This window comes from Salvelinus sp. IW2-2015, linkage group LG19 (genome assembly GCF_002910315.2).
Source record: "Salvelinus sp. IW2-2015 linkage group LG19, ASM291031v2, whole genome shotgun sequence".
Classification (NCBI taxonomy): Eukaryota; Metazoa; Chordata; class Actinopteri; order Salmoniformes; family Salmonidae; genus Salvelinus; species Salvelinus sp. IW2-2015.
The window spans coordinates 34,560,688-34,582,516 of NC_036859.1; the positions used below are offsets into that span (position 1 = coordinate 34,560,688).

General features: G+C 41.6%; 1 protein-coding gene across 1 annotated transcript; it reads right to left on the reverse strand.

Moving 5' to 3' along the window:
- Window positions 1-5,301: 5,301 nt before the first annotated feature.
- LOC111979082 (uncharacterized) lies at window positions 5,302-21,502 on the reverse strand (the record flags this gene model as incomplete). Its single annotated transcript, XM_070449043.1, is given in 12 exon segments — window positions 5,302-5,646; window positions 5,649-6,055; window positions 6,253-6,321; window positions 7,889-7,969; window positions 8,130-8,230; window positions 8,440-8,503; window positions 13,016-13,116; window positions 13,328-13,391; window positions 13,645-13,669; window positions 14,033-14,076; window positions 19,712-19,723; window positions 21,463-21,502. Coding segments are annotated over 12 exon segments (1,353 nt in total), but the record flags the coding sequence as incomplete, so codon positions are not given.
- Between the last annotated feature and the right edge of the window lie 327 nt (window positions 21,503-21,829).

Sequence of the window (21,829 nt, forward strand, 5' to 3'; positions counted from 1 at the left end):
TCAGTATTAACTTTGATATAAATTTGGACAATCAATGTTTTTATTCATATCAGTAATCATATTATCCCTGAACTTGCTGTTAACATTAGCCTAAGCTTTGAGAGGAATCAGCTTAGCACCATGAATAGGCTAGCCACTAGGATATCAGAGTAGTTTTCGAGAGAATAGCCTGCAGTCGATAGGAATAGCCTAGCTGTGAGAGGAATAGGCTCTAGTTTGAGAGGAATAGCTAGCATCGATAGGAATGCTAGCTTACTTGTGGGGTCGGCTCCTTTGAATTAGCGTTGATGTCGGGTGAAGGCAGCCGCAGGGCAGAAGTGTCTGGGCTCCCAGGTCAGTGCGGGCGCTGTAGTCCTCTGGAGCATGCTAGTCTCTCTAGGACACAGTCTGAGTGACACAACACATTACAACAAACCTAGCACACACTACTGACACACACACACCACAGACAAAACCCACACCACACACACACACACACCACACACACACACACACACACACACACACACACACACACACACGGTTGATCATCACATAAAAGGCACTATCTCAGTAGCAATATCCCTTCCTGTGTCTGTAACGGCCTACAGACATGTGGTCAGATGAGCAGACATGCGTAAGGGACAGAGAAGGGAAGAGCATAGAAATGACAAGATAGAAGATTGGACAGATCATAGATAGCGAGACCAGAGAAACATGGACAGCCAAGGTGGTGCCGTACAGTACGATAGCCTCCATGCACTGGTACTGGGTCATGTTCATTAGGCACCAAACTGTCTGAAAGGGACTACCTGAACTTGTCCAATAAGAAATGCTAGTTTTCCGTTTCCGTTGCAGAACGTTTTTTCCCGCATTGTGCTCTAATGAATACGACCCTGGTACGACTCACCTTCAAAAGACAAATAAAACCGGCCATGGTCAAACCATACCATGGTTGGCTGTTTTTCCTCTGTTCATGTGGAGAGAGGTAGAGGACATGGAGGGAGGGAGAGGGGGATGAGAGGCAGGCAGGAGCAGAGGAAGAGAAGAAGAGGAGAGGAGAGGTGGATGAGTTACTGGAGGTATAACCCCATCACAAGACAGAGGGCAAGGCCAGAGGGAGCATGATGGATGGATAGAAAGAAAGTGTGCAGTCTTGTGGAGTCTGATTGGAACATGGGAGGTATAGATGACTGTGTGTTTAGCAGAGTGAAGATGATGGCGCGGCAGGTAGCCTAGTGGTTAGAGTGTTGGACTAGTAACCGTAAGGWTGTTGGATCGAATCCCGAGCTGACAAGGTAAAAATATGTTGTTCTGCCCCTGAACAAGGTAGTTAACCCACTGTTCCCCGGTTGGCCGTCATTGTAAATAAGGAATTTGTTCTTAACTGACTTGCCTGGTTAAATAAAAACACTTTAAAATATGACGAGGGAGGTGTGTGTATTCATCACACAGTTTTTCCCATTACTGCTTCTCTTATCTGTATTTTTTTTAAACTGCATTGTTGGTTAGGGTCTCGTAAGTAAGCATTTCACTGTAAAGGTCTACACTTGTTGCATTCAGCATTTCACTGTAAGGTCTACACTTGTTGCATTCAGCATTTCACTGTAAGGTCTACACTTGTTGCATTCAGCATTTCACTGTAAGGTCTACACTTGTTGTATTCAGCATTTCCCTGTAAGGTCTACACTTGTTGTATTCAGCATTTCCCTGTAAGGTCTACACTTGTTGTATTCAGCATTTCACTGTACACCTGTTGTATTCGGCGCATGTGACTAATACAATTTGATTTGATTTGATGGTGAAAAAACCTGTTTCACAAAAGTCATATTATGGGCTTCAAATGTGAGCATACTACCATTGCATATGTTAACACCAGAGACACACACAGGTGAATCAGGTGCTATGGAGGATGGTAGTACCTGTAGTGGATATGTTGAGCTCTCTCCCCAGGGTGGGGGTGGAGGCTGCGCTCAGCAATGATGGAGGAGGAACTCTCGGCTCGGGCCAAGGGCGAAAAGGGAGGGGGGCGCACCGAGAGACTGAGCGGGCTGAAGGGTCAGCCTGGGGGAGGGGGAGAATATCAGCTACCCTGGCTGTATCCAACCATGTTCCCAACACAATTAATTAGCAGAGCAGTCGCAGATTAGGTTTAGTAGTTAATCTCTAACTTTGTGCGAAATCAGGTGAAGGAAAAAGTAAAGCAGTCACAAGGAGTCTAACATTAACTAATAGTATCTATCACAAGCCAGGATCAACAATCTACATTTAATAGTCTGTCTATCCACAAGTCAACATTCTAATAGATATCTATCACAAGTCCTAACATTCTTAATATTATCATCACAAGTCTAACATTCTAATAGTATCTATCACAAGTCTAAACATTCTAATAGTATCTATCACAAGTCTAACATCTAAGGAGTGTCCTATCACCAAGCTAACATTCTAATAGGTATCACAAGTCTAACATTCTAATAGTGTCTAATCACCAAGTCTAACATCTAATAGTGTCTATCCACAAGTCTAACATTCTAATAGTATCTATCCACAAGTTCCTAACATTCTAAGTAATCTAGCACAAGTCTAACATTCTTAAGAGTACTATCACAAGTTCTAACATTCTAATAGTGTCTATCACAAGTCAACATCTAATAGTATCTATCACAAGTCTAACATTCTAATAAGTGTCTATCACAAGTCTAAACATTCTAATAGTATTCTATCACAAAGTCTAACATTCTAATAGTATCTATCACAAGTGCTTAACATTCTAATATATCTGTCACAAGTCTAACATTCTAAATAGTATCTAATCCACAACAGTCTAACATTCTAATAGTATCATCCACAAGTCTGAACATTCTAATAGTATCGTCAAAGTCTAACATTCTAATAGTACTCAAAATCAAGAAGTCTAACATTCTAATAGTATCTATCACAAGGTTTAAACATGCTAATAGTATCTATCAACAAGTCTAACCATTCTAATAGTATCTATCACCAAGTCTAACATTTCTAATAGTGTCTATCACAAGTCTAACATTCTAAATAAGTATCATCACAAGTCTAACATTCTAAAATAGTGTCTATCACAAGTCTAACATTCTAATAGTAATCATCACAAGTTCTAACATATCTAATAGGATACTATCACAAGTCTAACATATCTGAATAGTATCTATCACAGTCTAACATTCTATATAGTATCTATCACAAGTCTAACATCTAATAGGTCTATCACAAGTCCTAACATTCTAATAGTATCTATCACAAGTCTAAACATTCTAATAGTATCTATCACAAGTCTAACATTTCTAATTAGTGTCTATCACACGTTCAGTAACCATTCTAATAGGTCTATCACAAAGCTAACATTCTAAATAGTGTCTAGCACAAGTCTAACATTCTAATAGTATCTATTCACAAGTCTAACATTCTAATAGTGTCTATCACAACTAACATTCTAATAGTGTCTATCACAAAGTCTAACATTCTAATAGTTCTATCACAATCTAACATTCTAATAGATCAATCACACGTCTAACATTCTAATAGTAATCTATCAAAGTCTAACATTCTAATATGTCATCCACAAGTTCTAACATTCTAATAGTATCTATCACAAAGTCTAACATTCTAATATTAGCTATCACAAGTCTAACATTCTAATAGTGTTCTATCACAAGTCTAAATTCTATAGTATCTGTCACACGCTAACATGCTAAATAGGCATCTATCACACGTCTAACATTCTAATAGGTATCTATCAGACGTCTAACATCTAAATAGATCATCCCACCAAGTCAACATTCTAAATAGTAGCTATCACAAGTTCTAACATTCAATAGTATTCGTATCACAAGTCTAAACAGTCTAATAGTATCTATCACAGTCTCTAAACATTTCTAATAGTGTCATGCACAAGTCTAACATTCTAATAGTATTCTTGTCCACACGTCTAACATTTCTATAGTATCTATCACCACGTCTAACCATCTAATAGTATCTATCCAAAGTTCTAACATTTAATAGTATCATCACATCTTTAACATTCTAATTAGTGCTATCACAAGTCTAAACATCTAATAGTGTCATCACAAAAGCATACTAACATTCTAATAGTATCTATCACAAGTCTAACATCTAATAGTATCTAATCACAAGTCTAACATTCTAATAGTGTCTATCAAACAAGTCTAACATTCTAATAGGGCTACTCACAAGAAGTCTAACATTCTAAAGTATCTATCACGAAGGTCTAACATTAAAATCTAATAAAGTATCTTATCACAAGCCCCTCTAACATTCTAATAGTATCTATTCACAAGTAACTAACATTCAATAGAATCGTATCACAAAGTTCTAAATTCTAATAGTATCTATCACAAGTCAACAATTCTAGATTAGTGTCTATGCACACGTCTAACATCTCAATTCATGTATCTGTCACACGTCTAACATTCTAATAGTAATCTATTCACAAGGGTTCTTAACATTCTAATAAGAATCTATCACAAGGTCTAACATTCAAGTCGTGATCATCCGACAAGTCTAACATTCTCAAAGTATCTTATCACACTCTAATCATTCTAATAGTCTCTATCCACAAGTCTAACATTCTAATGCATCTAATACATGTAATAGTACTATCACAAGTCAACATTCTAATAGTACTATCACAAGCTCTAACATTCTATAATAGTATCTTCACAGTCTAAACATTCTATAGCGATCTATCACAAGTCTAACATTCTAATAGTGTCTATTCACAAGTCAACATTCTAAGTAGGTTCTATCACCAAGTCCTAAACATTCTAATAGTTCTATCACAATTGTCTAACATCTAATAGGTCTATCCACAAGAATCTAACATATGCACACATGTCATCAATAGTGTCTATCACCAAGTTCTAACATTCAAAGTATCTATCAACAAGTCTAACACATGTAAAAGTGTGCCATACCAGCGTTCTCCCAATTTGTTTCCCAGGCAGTTTGGGGACGAGAGGAGCGCCTGTAGAGAGGGGCAGGACTGACTACCTCCTGACAGGGCGTGGCAGGGCGAGGGGGAGAGAGGGCTGTAAAAGAAGGAGGACCATATGACCCCTAATTAAATTATGGACCAGCCAATCACCTCTATGACCCAATAGCAAATGTATAGTAGAGCGAATAGCACAAAGTAATAGAGCGATGTCAACAAATTCCCTCACAATGATGCATACCCATTCTACTTGTATGTATTTCTATGGTTTCCTAGAGTGGTAAGCTACCCATTGTATTTCTATGTTTTCCTACAGTGGTAAACTACCCATTGTATTTCTATGTACTCACCACTGCCTGGGCAGGGTCCGGGGAAGACACCATGGGCCTGTAGGTGGGCGGGAGGAGGGGGACGGCATGCCCTGAAGCCCGGGTCAGCACCAGGGGCCAGGACATAAAGTCAGGCGCTCCTCCCATAGGAACACCAGAGGGAAGGATGCCTGCCCAAGGAGCGCTCCGCAGCAGGGGGGGAGGATGGGACTGGTAGGTGCAGGGGAGTACTCCAGTGGGGCAGCAGGGCAGAGGAGCAAGGGAGTACTCCAGTATCTCATCATCATCCAAAAACAGACTAGGATTGATGGCGATCATGGCTGGAGTCTGGGGCAAGAAGTCGGAGGCAGTAGGGCGAGATGGCAGTGGGGAACGGGTTCATTTGGAGGGGGCATGATGATCCCGATGGATAATGCGAGTCGGGGGGAAGAGGAAAAGGGCGGCGGGGAGGGGGGAGGCTCATCCGGAGGGGGGCCCGGGGAGAGGCAGGGGGAGTCTGGGGTGGAAGAGAAGGAGTTGGGCGAGTCAGGAGGAGCATAGGCAGGGGGCGGAGGCGGGGCCGGTTCTTCCGGTGGGGGTGGCCTCTCACTGTTGAAGCTGACCCATCGGGGCGAGGCCCTGCCCTCATTGATCCGGGAGGATTCCATGGGGCCGAACACATCTTCCAGGTCAGGCACGGGGGAACCTCTGTATGAGGCTGGGGATTGGACGTTCAGGTAGATGGGGGCGGGGCTTGAGACTATTCTCCCATTGTGTAAATCAACTGCGGGAAAATAAAAGTTCAGAGTTCTTCCTGAGTTCACTTCTATCAATGTTGTCCAAAGAACAATGGCAAGTGTGCACGAGGCATGGGAATATGGAAGCTGATTCATGCCAAAACAAATACAAATAAACCCATTGAAGTTTTGGCATGAATCTGCTTCCATATGGGAATTATGGTTACTAGCAAAATAATATTACCGGAAGAATCAGACGAAGAATAGCCTTGACTAGCTGCTTGGATGTTCTTGGGAGGAAGTGGAGGAGGAGCTATAAAGAGAGTGACACTGTTATATAATGTTGCCGGAGGGGATGGCTGCCGTTTTACGGCCTCCTAACCAACTGGGCTATTCTGTTGGTTTTTCACATTGTTTGTAACTCATTTTGGACAAAATGTTGCTGCTACCGTCTCTTGTGACCGAAAAGAGCTTCAGGATATCAGAATAGCGATTACTCACTTCGAACTGGACAAATATTTTTTATTTAATGAGTCCGTCGCGAAGGATATATTGCTTTGTCAAGACAAGGCCCAAATCCCCGTCATCAGCACGAAGATGGTGATGTTGTACCCACAGCGTCTATTAAAACATTCCCCAACCAGATACCATGGATTGATGGCAGCATTCGCGCAAAACTGAAAGCGCGAACCACTGCTTTTAATGGTATGGCAACTGCTCGGCATCTGACCGTAAGGCACTACAGAGGGTAGTGTGTACGGCCCAGTACATCACTGGGGCCAAGCTTCCTGACATCCAGGACCTATATACTAAGTAGTGTCAGAGGAAGGCCCAAAAAATTGTCAAAGACTCCAGTCACCCAAGTCATAGACTGTTCTCTCTGCTACTGCACGGCAAGCGATACAGGGGTACCAAGTCTAGGACCAAAAGGCTCCTTAATTATCAGCTTCTACCCCCAAGCCATAAGACTGCTGAACAATTAATAAAATGGCCACCCGGACTATTTACATTGAACCCCCCCTTTGTTTTTACACTGCTGCTACTAACGGTTTATTACCTATGCATAGTCACTTTACAAATTAACCTCGACTAACCTGTAACCCCGCACATTGACTCGGTACCGGTACTCCCTGTATATAGTCACTGTCAAGGAATTTTCTTGTGTTACTTTTCTTTCTTTTTTGTTTATTTAGTAAATATTTTCTGAACTCTATTTCTTGAACGGCATTGTTGGTTAAAGGCTTGTAAGTAAGCATTTCACGGTAAAGTCTACACCTGTTGTATTCGGCGCATGTGACAAATAACATTTCATTTGACTTGGTCAAACGACACCAGGTCAGTCTATAGACTTACTTAAAGCAGCAGTCAGCGGTTGAAACTATAACACCGCGTACGACCCACCGCTGTTTCAGTAGGAGGCTGGAGAAATGGAACCCCTCTCAAATTCAAAGACAGCTATGAATGCAACGACTGGCCATCCGTGATAGCAGAAGTGCAGTTTAAAGCACGTGTTGAGTCTATACAGTGTTTGTTCACATTTACTTTGTTTACAAACATTGGAGTAAAACAAGCTTATATATTTGGGGTTCTGATGTGGTTAGACAGTTGAACTAAGCTCATGATGCATTTCTAAGTTATATTCTTCAATAATCAATGGGTACATATCAATAATTTATAAGTCCAAAAATGGATGTATAAACTGCTGATTGCCCCTTTAACACTTAGTAACACACTATTGACTATAACATTCGTCTCAAACTGGCGGCCTGTGGGCCATATGCGGACAACAAGCTGATTTAAAATGTGGCCCACCGTTGTGTTAGCAAATGTCATATAATAGCACAATCATGACTGATATAAATGATATAGTGGGGGCTTACCTCCTGTGGGAAAGTTTCTGGTCAAAGGGGAGTCAGAGTCTGGTCTGGAGTCACACCATGCATCAGCCTCTATACAGACCACTATGATAGACAAACGATATAAAAATGGGTAATCACACCTCAGTGGGATATGATGCACAAACGTAACAAACAATTGACACACATTTAGATACCATTATGTAAAAACACAAAGACACACAAACACACATCCAGTRAGAAAGACTATTCTTGTGAGAGTTACCATCATTTCTGTTACTATCGTATCTGTGTGTCTCATAGGTCGTCTCAGGAGGAGGCCCGAAGAAAGCTGGGGATGCTCTACGATTCTGGGATACTCTCTCACTGCAAGAGATGGTAAGTAAATGTGATTTTAAAACGCTGATATTCAAGATTTCAGCGATGTACTTGTATTTTGTTACTTAATTGAATATCTTAATTGTTTTCCCAACTAAAACATTTATCAGACCCAACACAAATTCTATCAATACAGTACATAGCAAATATGGTATCCTGTTTGCTATGTCAGCGTTGGCACAGTTTTGAACTCTGACCTTTGTGTCTCGGGAGCGGGTCTTGGTGTAGGGGTGGAGCGTCTGGGTCTGGCGATCTCCTCACCTGGAAAGAACAACCAGTGATATTAGATTATATACAGTATATCATCACATTATACTGTATCATATATTAATATCTGTATACTGAGGTCTTCACTGCTTGAGTTCTTCATCTCTTATAGAATAGCTCAAAAGTATTGTGGAGTTTATGCACCTAAGTACAATGCCTTCAGAAAGTAATCACACCCCTTGACGTTTTCCACATTTTGTTGTGTTACATCCTGAAATTATAATGGATTAAATTGAGATTTTTTTTGTCACTGAACTACTACACACAATACCCCATAATGTCTGCTAGTGCAGCGCAACGATATTGTCACGGATCCCTCCGGAACTTTCATTACGCACACCTGTCCCCTATTCCCACTGATTAGTACTTGTATAAGTGTGCCCTTCGGCAGCGGCAACTGGCCCGCCAGCCGACYACGCAACTTCAGCAGCTGCATTGGGTCCTGATCGACCCGCACTGCGTTCCTGTGATCTTCCTCGAGGCCAGTATCGTTGCGCTGCTAGTGCAGCGTGTCTGGGGGGGGGTATTGTCACAGATCCCTCCGGAACTTTCATTACGCACACCTGTTCCCTATTCCCACTGATTAACACTTGTATAAGTGTGCCCTTTCGTTTCCATTGGGCTGTCGATTATTGTTACAATGTCCATTAGTGCGTGTGAGTACCTGTGCTGTGTGTTTTGGCTTTCGTGCCATTGTGGATTGCGCCGATGATTACGGGTCTCGCCACGTGTGTTAATCATTGTGTGAGTGTGTTATTTATTCGAGGTACTTCTCGCTCTTTTGTTTGGGTTTCAACCCTGTGTGTTGTATATGTGTTTGTTTTGTCTTCGTCCCCGTGCCTTTGCGCGGCACGCCATAATTTGAGTGCAATAAAAAAAAAAAATGTTACGCATTCCTGCACCTGTCTCCCAAATCTCTTCATACCAACGTGACAGAATCCCAGAAAAAAATAGATTTTCAAGCATGCTACGACTTTGTATGTCTAGTAGCGACTCCTTCATTACCCTGTTTTCCCTGAGTAGACAATCCATGTTGGAATTGTGGATTTTTACCTTGGCTGTGAGTGCCTTGTTCTCTGCTTGGAGCGTGAGAATTTCACTCTGGCTAAACTCCAAACTCCCTCTCAGCCCTGCTACCTCCTCACACATATTTTCCACTGTTGCAAGGATTCCTGCCAGAGTACTAGCCTCTACTTCAACGGTAAGTAAATCGTCCGTGTCTGTAGATGAATCTGTTTTTCTTTTTTTTGTCGGGTTAAAGTTATTTTGTGAGGTAGTCAGATCTTTCCATGATGTAGTATGTTGTTCCTCCATAGCGTAAAGCTGCTGATACTCGGCGATTTCCCTCAGGATCTTCTTAGTATCCTGGTTTACTCTTTACTGCAACCAGTTGTTTTACGAAAAGATAACAATGAGTCTCCCACGACGACGACAGGTGTCTGTAGTACACCCAGCTAGCATTCGCGGAATCCGTGCAAAAAATGGAACACAAACTTGCAGTCCCAGCTGTAAAGGCTAACCGCGTCGTGGAATCCTTAGCAACAAAACTTTAGTTCTGAATCGTTACCTATTGCTCCACAAAAGCCGTGGCCTATTGGCTACTTAGCTTATACAAGCCGGTCTGAAAATACAACACTGCCCGATTAAGACAAAAAAAAAGCTCTTTACTTTAATTGCACTTCAACATTGTCTAGAAATGTACACGTTTTGTGCTCTTGTAGGAAGGAATCACTCCCCTATTGCTGACTACAAATGATTTATAACTGGGCTAATAACTCACCAACTAGCAAAGGATATGAACAAAATGTGCACACTTGGCTACATGCAGCTCTTACTTTGACCTCAAAACAAGCGCTTCTACTCACGAGTCACGACTGCTCATGCTGTAAACACAGTCCAGTTCAAGGTAAATGGCACAGGTCCATATATGGCAATGCTCTATTTGCATAGAGTCCTACTGCAGCTCTGAATGTTTATGCCGCACCAGTCTGTGTCGAGTACGGGCTGAGTCGTACATATCAATGCAATAGAATCATACTCCGATGTGTTCTGCCTACAACAACATCTCTTGCATAGTCTGTTTGTTTCGGTATGTTGCATTGAAAGTGACTAATATTGTGTGGATTCAATCACAATTGCCAAAGGTAAGGGAAACGTTGATAGCGTTAACTTCTTTGGGGTAGGGGGCAGTATTTTTACGTCCGGATGAAAAGCATGCCCAGAGTAAACGGCCTGCTACAAAGCCATAAAAGCTAGAATATGCATATTATTAGTAGATTTGGATAGAAAACACTCTGAAGTTTCTAAAACTGTTTGAATGATGTCTGTGAGAATAACAGTACTCATATGGCAGGCAAAAACCTGAGAAAAAATCCAACCAGGAAGTGGGAAATATGAGGTTGGTCAATTTTCAACTCCTATTGAAGATACAGTGGGATATTGGTAATGTTGCACTTCCTAAGGCTTCCACTAGATGTCAACAGTCGTTAGAACCTTGTATGATGCCTCTACTGTGAAGTGGGGCCGAAGCAGAGCGGAATGAGTAAGAGGTCTGCCAGCAGCCACGAGCTGACCATGCTCTGACCATGCGCGTTCACATGAGAGTTTGCTCCCGTTCCATTTGCTTTTCTGAAGACAAAGGAATTCTCCAGTTGGAACATTATTGAAGAATTATGTTAAAAACATCCTAAAGATTGATTCAATACATCGTTTGACATATTTCTACTGACTGTTACGGAACTTTTTGACATTTCGTCTGCTTTTAGTGAACGCGCTTCGTGACTTTGGATATGGTTACCAAACGCGCTAACAAAAGTAACTATTTGGACATAAATGATGGACATTACCGAACAAAACAAACATTTCTTGTGGAAGTGGGAGTCCTGGGAGTGCATTCCGACAAAGATCAGCAAAGGTAAATGAAGATTTATAATGCTTTTATGACTTTTGTTGACGGCATAATATGGCGGCTTTATTTGTGTCTTGATTGGGCTCTTAGCGCCGACCTCAGATTATTGCATCGTTTTTGCTTTTTCCGTAAAGCTTTTTTGAAATCTGACACAGCGGTTGCATTAAGGAGAAGTGGATCTAAAATTCCATGCATAACAGTTGTATCTTTTAGCAATGTTTATTATGAGTATTCCTGTAAATTGATGTGGCTCTCTGCAACATCAAAGGATGTTTTGGAACTTCTGAACGTAAGGCGCCAATGTAGTAAACTCAGATTTTTGGATACAAAACATACATGTATTGTGTAACATGAAGTCCTATGAGTGTCATCTGATGAAGATCATCAAAGGTTAGTGATTCATTTTATCTATATTTCTGCTTTTTGTGAATCCTCTCTTTGGCTGGAAAAATGGCTGTGTTTTTCTGTGACTAGGTACTGACCTAACATAATCGTTTGGTGTGCTTTCGTCGTAAAGCCTTTTTGAAATTGGGAACTGTGGCTGGATTTACAACAAGTTTATCTTTAAAATGGTGTATGTTTGAGGAATTTTAATTATGAGATTTCTGTTGTTTGAATTTGGCGCCCTGCACTTTCACTGGCTGTTGTCAAGTCGATCCCGTTAACGGGATCTCAGCCGTAAGATGTTTTAAGTAGTCAATAGGCAGAGGGTAGCATAATTTGTCTGATTCTCTGTAATAATGGTATGAGAATAAGAAATCATTATATTTTGTAAAGTGGTTTCTTGCATCAAACACAACAACATGTTCAGTCACCTCCTTGTCGGAAGGACAAGTGGATAAACAGGTTAATGTCAAGCCCTGCATGTTTTTCCCCAAAAGCACACATTGGCTGCTACTGTATGCTGAATGATAGAACAGCTATTTCCATGCTAAAATGTTATGGGATGCATTTTCTCCATTGTTTTTGATGGCAGGCCACTCTGGTAGGTCTACATTATGATCAAATAGCCCCAGTAGCCTACTTGACCACTGTTAAAACTAACTTAAAGCGGCTCCAGCCTCAGTGTTCACAGTAAACGCGCGCCAGAAGTTGCATAGAATTTTCACAATGTTCCTGAGTGGCTGAGTTACCGTTTTGACTTAAATCTGCTTGAAAATACATGACAAGACTTGAAAATGGTTGTCTAGCAATGATCAACAATCAATTTAACAGAGCTGGAAGAATTTAGAAAATAATAAATGTGCAAATATTGTACAATCCAGGTGTGGAAAGCTCTTAGAGACTTAGAGACCAGAAAGCTGTAATCGCTGCCAAAGATGATTCTAACATGTATTGACTCAGGTGTGTGAATACTTATGTAAATTAGATATTTCTGTATTTCATTTTCAATAAATTTAAAAACATGTTTTCACTTTGTCATTATGGGGTATTTAAACACCTATTTCAGTTCAAGTCAAGAACGGATGATAATACAGCTACAGATAGTATTACTGTGATTAGGACCAACCAACCAACACTGACTGTACTAACCACATAGCTAAGACCCATGCAACACACACACATGCTGTCAGAAAGACTATTCTTGTGAGAGTTACCATCATTTCTGTTACTATCGTATCTGTGTGTCTCATAGGTCGTCTCAGGAGGAGGCCCGAAGAAAGCTGGGGATGCTCTACGATTCTGGGATACTCTCTCACTGCAAGAGATGGTAAAGTCAAGATATGTAAATATGATTTTACAACTCTGATAATCAAGATTTCAGCGATGTACTTATACTTTGTAATTGAATTGAATATAAAAGCTTATTTTTTCCCCCCCAAACAGAACATTTAGCAGACCCAACACATATTATATCAATACAGTACATAGAAAATATGCTAGCCTGTTAGCATTAGCAGAGTTTTGACCTTTGTGTCTCGGGTGCGGGGCTTGGCGTAGGGGTGGAGCGTCTGGGTCTGGCGATCTCCTCACCTGGAAAGAACAACCAGTGATATTAGATTGTATATCATAATATACTATAATATATTATATCTACTGACAGCCACTGAATGTGCATCTTACCTCAAACTATTGAAACTACAGTATGGATCACAACCTCAAACAACTAACTTAACTGATGGTGTAGAACTATGACAAGATACTGTACATGTACGCAGTTTACACTGACAGACTGTAAAACAAATTACAAATAGCATTACACTACATCCACAAACACTGTACTTACAAGACAGGTGTCTCTTTATCGAGCCCTGCAACGAAAACAAAGTACTTTTCAGTATACCAGTAAAAAGGAATCGTAACCAATACATACAAAACATGAATGTAAACAGTTCAACCAATAATTACAGTATAGGTCCTGGATTAGTCTCCCTGTACAATTGCTAATGTGAAAGAATAGAGTGAAACTGTAAGTATATATAGAAACTAGAAAAATACAATATTTTGTGAGGCCATCAGTAAATGTCATACGCACTGAAATGAAATAGAGTGTTTGGGTGTATAAAGAACTAAATGAACAGCACTCCAAACAATAATATTAATTATTTATTTATTTCCTTGCAAGTGCTTAGGGTGCAGACACTTTTAAAATGAGCCACCAGGTGGCGACTTACCGGGCTGCGTCTCTGAGACCAGCAAAAAGGAAGAGAGAACAGACCTGGTCAGAGAGTGAGTGACAAATCAGGCAAATAGAACCGAAAATAATGTAACACCCCTCTACTTCAACACTGTGCAATAAAGCCTACGTATAGTAATGCAGCAATACAACATAGCACCTGGTAGGTTACATTACCTCAGCTTGTCAATACAACATAGCACCTGGTAGGTTACATTACCTCAGCTTGTCAATACAAACATAGCACCTGGTAGGTAACATTACCTTCAGCTTGTCAATATACAACACAGCACCTGGTAGGTTACATTACCTCAGCTTGTCAATACAACATAGCACCTGGTTAGGTAACATTACCTCAGCTTGTCAATACAACATAGCACCTGGTAGGTTACATTACCTCAGCTTGTCAATACAACACAGCACCTGGTAGGTTACATCACCTCAGCTTGTCAAGACAGCTATGGGGGCCCAAGCGCTTTTTAAATCAGCCTTTTTTATTTATTTTTTACATTTAATTAAGCATTTTGACAGTAAATCTCCAAAAAGTAATTCATAAACCTTTTTAATTTCCATATGTACTAGGAAGCTAAGTATTTGTTTCTTGGGCTTCAAGAACGTGACTGATCAAAGTGCCTCAGGCCTTGAAAAATACAGAATTGAACTTTAATTGTAAAGTAAAGAGATATCGGTGAACAAATGCAGTGGTCAAGGCTATGATGGTGCCAGTACAATGAGTGGAGCTTACTCAGGTGTTTTAAAGCTCAAATCAGACCGAGAGCCTAATGATTCTTAGGAAGTTCTTTATGAGTTTTAGTTTAGAAAACAAACTATCTGCAGAAGCGACAGTTACAGGGATGGTTAAAAACAGCTTGATTGCCGTAGTAACATCATGGAAACTGGGCAGAAGGGAGTGGTGCTTCAAATACAGCAGTTCTGTAACATCTTTAAATTGAGCCTCTCATTCTCCTTCATATCCGGCCTCAACACGTTCCGGAAAGAGATTAACTGTATAGGAAGCTCTGGAGACAGGTCGTCTGCATACCGGACAGCCAATACATTGGCAGATGCAAACAGATTATACTTKAGATTCGGAGCTGTTGTCATTGACGGTTCCAGGCAGCCTCTCGAGAGGAACATGTGTTACAACGTTTGAAATGTTTGTTGMTGTTGTTTTTGTGTCACACTGCATACTTTCCCCTGCTCTTTTAATGGATCAAGCACGGCTTTGACAACGACGGACTGTACAAACGTCGTGGAATACTCATCACATCTTCTAACGGATTTACAAAAAACATCCACTGGCACCGCATATCCGAGACAAACTTCAGTGCTTCGGGATAACGCGCGCAAAAAGCCGGGTGACAGGGACTACAGCTGGTAAGGGCAGACYGAGGAAAATACTGGCAATAGAAGGTCACCTAAAATACATCAAAAACACAATTGCTCACGTGAATGCAGAGTTTTAACTGAATTTTGTGATGTCACAAATACATCCAGAAATGCCCCAGAGACTCCGAATGTGCTTGTTTGTAATTCAAGATCATTGATAAACAAAGTGGATGAATTTAAACTGCTTCTTCAATTAGTAAATGCAGACATTGGATGTGTCACTGAAACTTTGGACAAAATGAAAATATCTCATGATGAATCTCTTTTCATATATAACTATCAGCTGTTCAGAAAGACAGGTCCAGAGAGGGGATGAGAGGGGGCGTGACTACGCATGTGAACCATAGTATGCAGGCAAAGAGAAGAACTGACCTAGAGAAAGAGGAGTTTGAGTGTATGTGGCTTCAGCTCCGCCCTAAACGACTCCCCAGCTCAGTCTCAGCTCTGTTCGTGGGAGTACTCTACCATCCACCATGGGCAAATGAGAAAACACTTCAGCAGAACACTGTGGATTATCTCATCAACACTGTCCATGTGATCAGGATTTCCTATCCCCAAATGGGGCTCATCCTGTGTGGAGACTTTAATCACCTGCCCATCAAGATGCTGACAAACTCCCATCCAGACATGAAACAATTGGTCAAAGACCAGAGGGGACTCCATCTTAGATCTGATCATTACAAATATGAAGAATCACTACACCCCCACTGTACTTGCTCCTCTTGGATCCAGTGATCACAAATGCTGTTCTCCCCAAACACAACATCAGGAGGGAGAAGCGAGGTGCAGCGGGAAAAAAGGACGTCTGGTAACCCAGAACAGAAAGGAGGCCTTGGCACAATGTATGGCCAGTACTGACTGGTCTGCCATAGATGAGGCTGAGAGCATAGATGCAAAGGTGGAGAGGTTCAACTCCTGCATTCAAACTGCACTTGATGTATGCATGCCAAAAAGAAAACAACAACACTGGACAAGCCCTGGATGACTGAGAGAATAAAGGCTGCCATCAGGAAAAGACAGATGATTTTCAACAGATGGGGTAAAACATTGAAATGGAGAAAATACAGAAACACAAGTGCAAACGTTTATCAAAGAAGCAAAGACAAACTATTACAAAACTGAAATCCAGAACCTAAAGAAGAAAAGCCCTAAGGAATGATGGGACTTCATTAACAAAGGACTGGAGACGAAAGAAAACATCAGGAGGGAGAATACAGGTGGAGGGAATTGAAGACAACGATGTGGCTGATGTTTTTAATGTATTTTTTGCTGAAGCATGGACAAGCACCACACCTCTTGCCATCTTCCCCATGCCCATGCCTACAAGGCAGGTTGAGCTGTGCAGCATTGGCCAGATAAAGCAAGCTCTGACCAGACTGAAAAGTGTGTTGGCCTGATGTCAATCCAGCCTGGGTACTGTTAGGTTCTTCTTTTTCAGAGTAAATAACACACGGACACTAGAGAAGCTTTAACCAAGTTGAATTCTTCCCAAAGGGTCGACACAGCTGTAATTCAGACAAAGACACCACTACAAGTATACAGCCGTGGCCAAAAGTTTTGAGAATGACACAAATATTAATTTCCACAAAGTTTGCTGCTTCAGTGTTTTAGATATTTTTGTCAGATGTTACTATGGAATACTGAAGTATAATTACAAGCATTTCATAAGTGTCAAAGGCTTTTATTGACAATTACATGAAGTTGATGCAAAGAGTCAATATTTGAAGTGTTGACTCTTCTTTTTCAAGACCTCCGCAATCCGCTCTGGCATGCTGTCAATTAACTTCTGGGCCACATCCTGACTGATGGCAGTCATATACTAGAGGCCAGTCATATACCGTAGCTACTAGAGGCCAGTCTCATACTGTAGCTACTAGAGGCCAGTCTCAAACTGTAGCTACTACAGGCCAGCATCATACTGTAGCTACTAGAGGCCAGCATCATACTGTAGCTACTAGAGTCCAGCATCATACTGTAGCTTCTAGAGTCCAGCATCATACTTGTAAGCTACTAGAGGCCAGCTCATACTTAGCTACTAGAGGCCAGGCTCATACTGTAGCTACTAGAGGCCAAGCTCATACTGTAGCTACGAGAGACTCATACTGTAGCTACTAGAGGCTCATACTGTAGCTACTAGAGGCCAGGCTCATACTGTAGCTACTAGAGGCCAGGCTCATACGTGTAGCTACTAGAGCCCAGGGCTCATACTGTAGCTACTAGAGCCTAGGCTCATACTGTAGCACTAGCGCATCATACTGAGCACTAGAGGCCAGGCTCATACTGTAGCTACTAGAGGCCAGGCTCATATGTAGCTACTAGAGGCCAGGCTCATACTGTAGCTACTAGAGGCCAGGCTCATACTGTAGCTACGAGGCTCATACGTAGCTACTAGAGGCTCATACTGTAGCTACTAGAGGCTCATACTGTAGCTACTAGAGGCCAGGCTCATACTGTAGCTACTAGAGGCCAGGCTCATACTGTAGCTACTAGAGGCCAGGCTCATACTGTAGCTACTAGAGGCCAGGCTCATACTGTAGCTACTAGAGGCCAGGCTCATACTGTAGCTACTAGAGGCCAGGCTCATACTGTAGCTACTAGAGGCCAGGCTCATACTGTAGCTACTAGAGGCCAGCGTAATACTGTAGCTACTAGAGGCCAGGCTCATCTGTAGCTACTAGAGCCAGCCTTACTGTAGCTACTAGAGGCCAGGCTCATACTGTAGCTACTAGAGGCCTCTACGTAGAGAAAAAGAAACTGCCAGCACAGACATAGATACTTTTTTCTAAGAAAAGAGGAAAAGAGACAGAGAGAGAAGCAGCAAGGAGGACTTCAGAAGACCAGGYGATTCTCTCAAATTGGATTTCATTTCACTTGATTGCAGACCATTTGTGTTGGCTATTAGCCAGACAAAACAATAGTGGCTAAATTTATCCTCAAGCCGACTACGTTTTTCCAAAATGTTTATGCTATTTGATGTGTAATTTTTTATAAAGAGTTTATAAATAGCAGCTAAATAGCAGATAAATACTGTATATCGCTATAGATAGCTAGGCTACACTGCATAATGGAACAGCGTAAGCTGGTGTGTTGAGGGTGTGCTGACTATTATTTGGCATTAGACTGGTTTTACACACAACTTTCTATCCAAGCTGGGAGACAGCATGAGGACGGCTCATGTCATGCAGGTTCAGGTGGGCTTTACAGGACAGTTGTATAATTATTTCAAAATCAATTGGTTTCTTATTAGTATTCTGTTGTATCGAACATGTATTTCATAATCTGCAATGTTTGAATTTCCAACTTGAATTACTGAACAAATAATGACATTATTGCRGCCAGCCAGCAMTCTAAATGGCAGCCTTGTGACACCGTGTATAGCTTAGTGAAATGRTAGGCTTAACATGAGAAAATTACAACCAATTAGGCCTAATAAACATTTATCCATTAGCTAAAGCAAAGCTATAGGCTACATGCCCTGGCACCACAGAAAGTCTATAATCGATTCACATCAACGTGTTTCGATTTCAGCACCATGAGCAGAGATCGGTAGTCTATACTTTTTGAGTGGCTGTCTGGCTGACGCATTCGTTTGTCTTTTTTTAAGGGGGGAGGGGGTATTCCGACCTTGCGGGGGGTCCAGAGAACCTGCATTACGCCAGCGCCAATTAGCTTTGGTCAAACAGAATCAATAAGCTATGAACAGGTGTTATGCGAAGGATTGTGCATTATATACCATGCAAGCTTTGCAAGGCAGATTCAACGAAAGTTATCAACCAAAATAAAATGTGCTAAAGGCGTGCAGTGTGAATGAGTTAGTACCATGAAGCATACATAACATGCAGAGGGAGGAATAGCTAAACAACTCAAATAGAAGAGCCTATCCCAGCAGCCAAACTGGTTGTAATGACATCACTCACATCATTATGGTTTGTAAAAAGACATTTTGTAAACACCTTTTTAGCAACCAGAAAAATACATCTTCATCTGGTTATAAATCYGGTTATACCTGACCAGATAACAACCAAAATACGATGTCTTTCTTTATGTCGTCGTGAAAACAATGATTGTTTAGTTCTAATCTGGTGATATGACAGAGAATCTGTTTATAACAACAACAAAAATGTGATGTCACATTACATGCAACATTTTGCCCGCTGGGGATTTTTTAGCTACCGCAGGGGAAAGAGAATTCAAGTCAGAAAAAAATCCACAGCCAAGTGAATCCATGCCATGCCTTTTCTTTATACTGAAACAGATAAAGAAATGAAATAAAAAAAGACTGGCTTACCGGACTTCTCCTCTACAAGAATAACAGATGTAGGAGAAGGGGAGATGGAGCGAGAGGAAGATGGAGAGAGAAAGGAAGATGGAGAGAGAAAGAAATGGGAGAGAAGATGGAGGAAGATGAGAGAGAAGGAAGATGGAGAGAGAAAGGAAGATGGAGAGAGAAGGAAGATGGAGAGAGAGAAGGAAAGATGGGAGAGAGAAAGGAAAGATGGAGAGAGAGAAGAAAGATGGGTAGAGAGATAAGGAAGATGGAGAGAGAAAAGAGATGGAGAGAAAGGAAGATGGAGAGAGAGGAAGATGGGAGAAGGAGGAAGATGGAGAGAGAGAAGGAAGATGGAGAGAGAAAGGAAGATGGAGAGAGAAAGGAAGATGGGAGAGAAAGGAAGATGAGAGAAAGGAAGATGAGAGAGCAGGAAGATGGAAGAGAGGTAAAGATGGAGAGAAAAGGAGAGGAGAGAGAAAGGAAGATGGAGAAGAAAGGAGATAGAGAGAGAAAGGAAAGATGGAGAGAGAAAGGAAAGATGGAGAGAGAAAGGGAAAGATGGAGAGAGGAAGGAAGATGGAGAGAAAGGAAGATGGAGAGAGAAAGGAAGATTGGAGGAGAGGAAGGAAAAGATGGAGAGAGAAAGGGAAGATGGAGAGAGAAAAGGGAAAAAGATGGAGAGAGAAAGGAAGATAAGAAGAGAAGGAATGATAGAGAGGAAAGGAAAGATGGAGAGAGAAAGGGAAGATGGAGAGAGAAGGGAAGAGGAGAGAAAAGGGAGATGGAGAGAAGAAGGAGAGGAGATGAGAAGGAAGATGGAGAGAGAAGGAAGATGGAGAGAGAAAGGAAGATGGAGAGAGGAAGATGGGAGAGAGAAAAGGAAAGATGGAGAGAGAAAGGAAGATGGAGAGAAGAAAGGAGAGAAAGAAGATGAGAGGAGATGGAGAGAGAAAGGGAAGATGGAGAGGAAAGGAAGATGGAGAGGAAAGGAAGAATGGAGAGAGAGATGGAGATGGAGAGAGAAAGGAAAGATGGGAGAGGGGAGATGGAGAGAGAAAAGGAAGATGGGAGAGAAAGGGGAGATGGGAGAGAGAAAGGGGAGATGTGAGAGAAAAGGGGAGATGAGAGAGAGAAAGGGGAGATGTAGAGAGAAAGGGGAGAAGTAGAGAGAAAGGGGAGATGTAGAGAGAAAGGGAGATGTAGAGAGAAAGGGGAGATGTAGAGAGAGAGGGGAGATGTAGAGAGAGAGGGAGATGGAGAGAGAAAGGGAAGATGGAGAGAGAGGGAGAGAATGGGAAGATGGAGAGAGGAAGGGAAGATGGAGAGAGAAAGGGAAGATGGAGAGAGAAAGGAAGATGGAGAGAGAAAGGGAAGAGGGGGAGATGAAGAGGGGGAGGAAGTGAGAGGAGGAACAGATATTCAGATGTTTAGTACATTCCAGATCATATCACTGGCTAGAATTAGCTGTAGCTGTCTCCAGTTTCAACAAAGCGATTCATATAATACTTCATATAACACCCGAGAGAGCTAGCTTTCTTGGAGTAGCAGTTCCGGCCGTGGCCCTTGGTTACAATGACCCAAGTTACAGTTCAGTCAGGGACATTGCACTTCATCCTACTTCACTAGGTACAGTTCTAGGGTCAGCATTCCCTCCCCTTAATCCAAGACTTAACAATTAGTGGGAAAAATGCTAAACTGACCCAAAATCACCGTCTAGGGACAACTTCACCCTACTCCAGTTACATACAGTTGGAACAGCAAAGACTCACCAAAGAGGGAGATAGCGCCAAACCTCCAACGGAAGCTTTCAGTTCATCCATGGAGGGGACGGCACACTTGGCAGTGTCGGAGGGCAACGGCTTGATCTTGATCTTGAACTTCCTGTTGTCGTCCTCATCCTCAGTGTCGCTGGAGGAGAAGTGCTGCTTGCCTTTGGGAGCTGGTGAACACTCATTAAGTAAGAAGATCTTTTACATACAGATGTAGGATCTTAATTTGAGCCAGTTTGTTACAGCAGGAAAATAATCCTGCAGCAACAGGAAATGTGAATTATTATGTGGATTATAATGAATGTATATTTTTTGTAGGGGTTCGTACATTTTTTGTTAGGGCAAATCAAGTCTGACATTTTAAAGT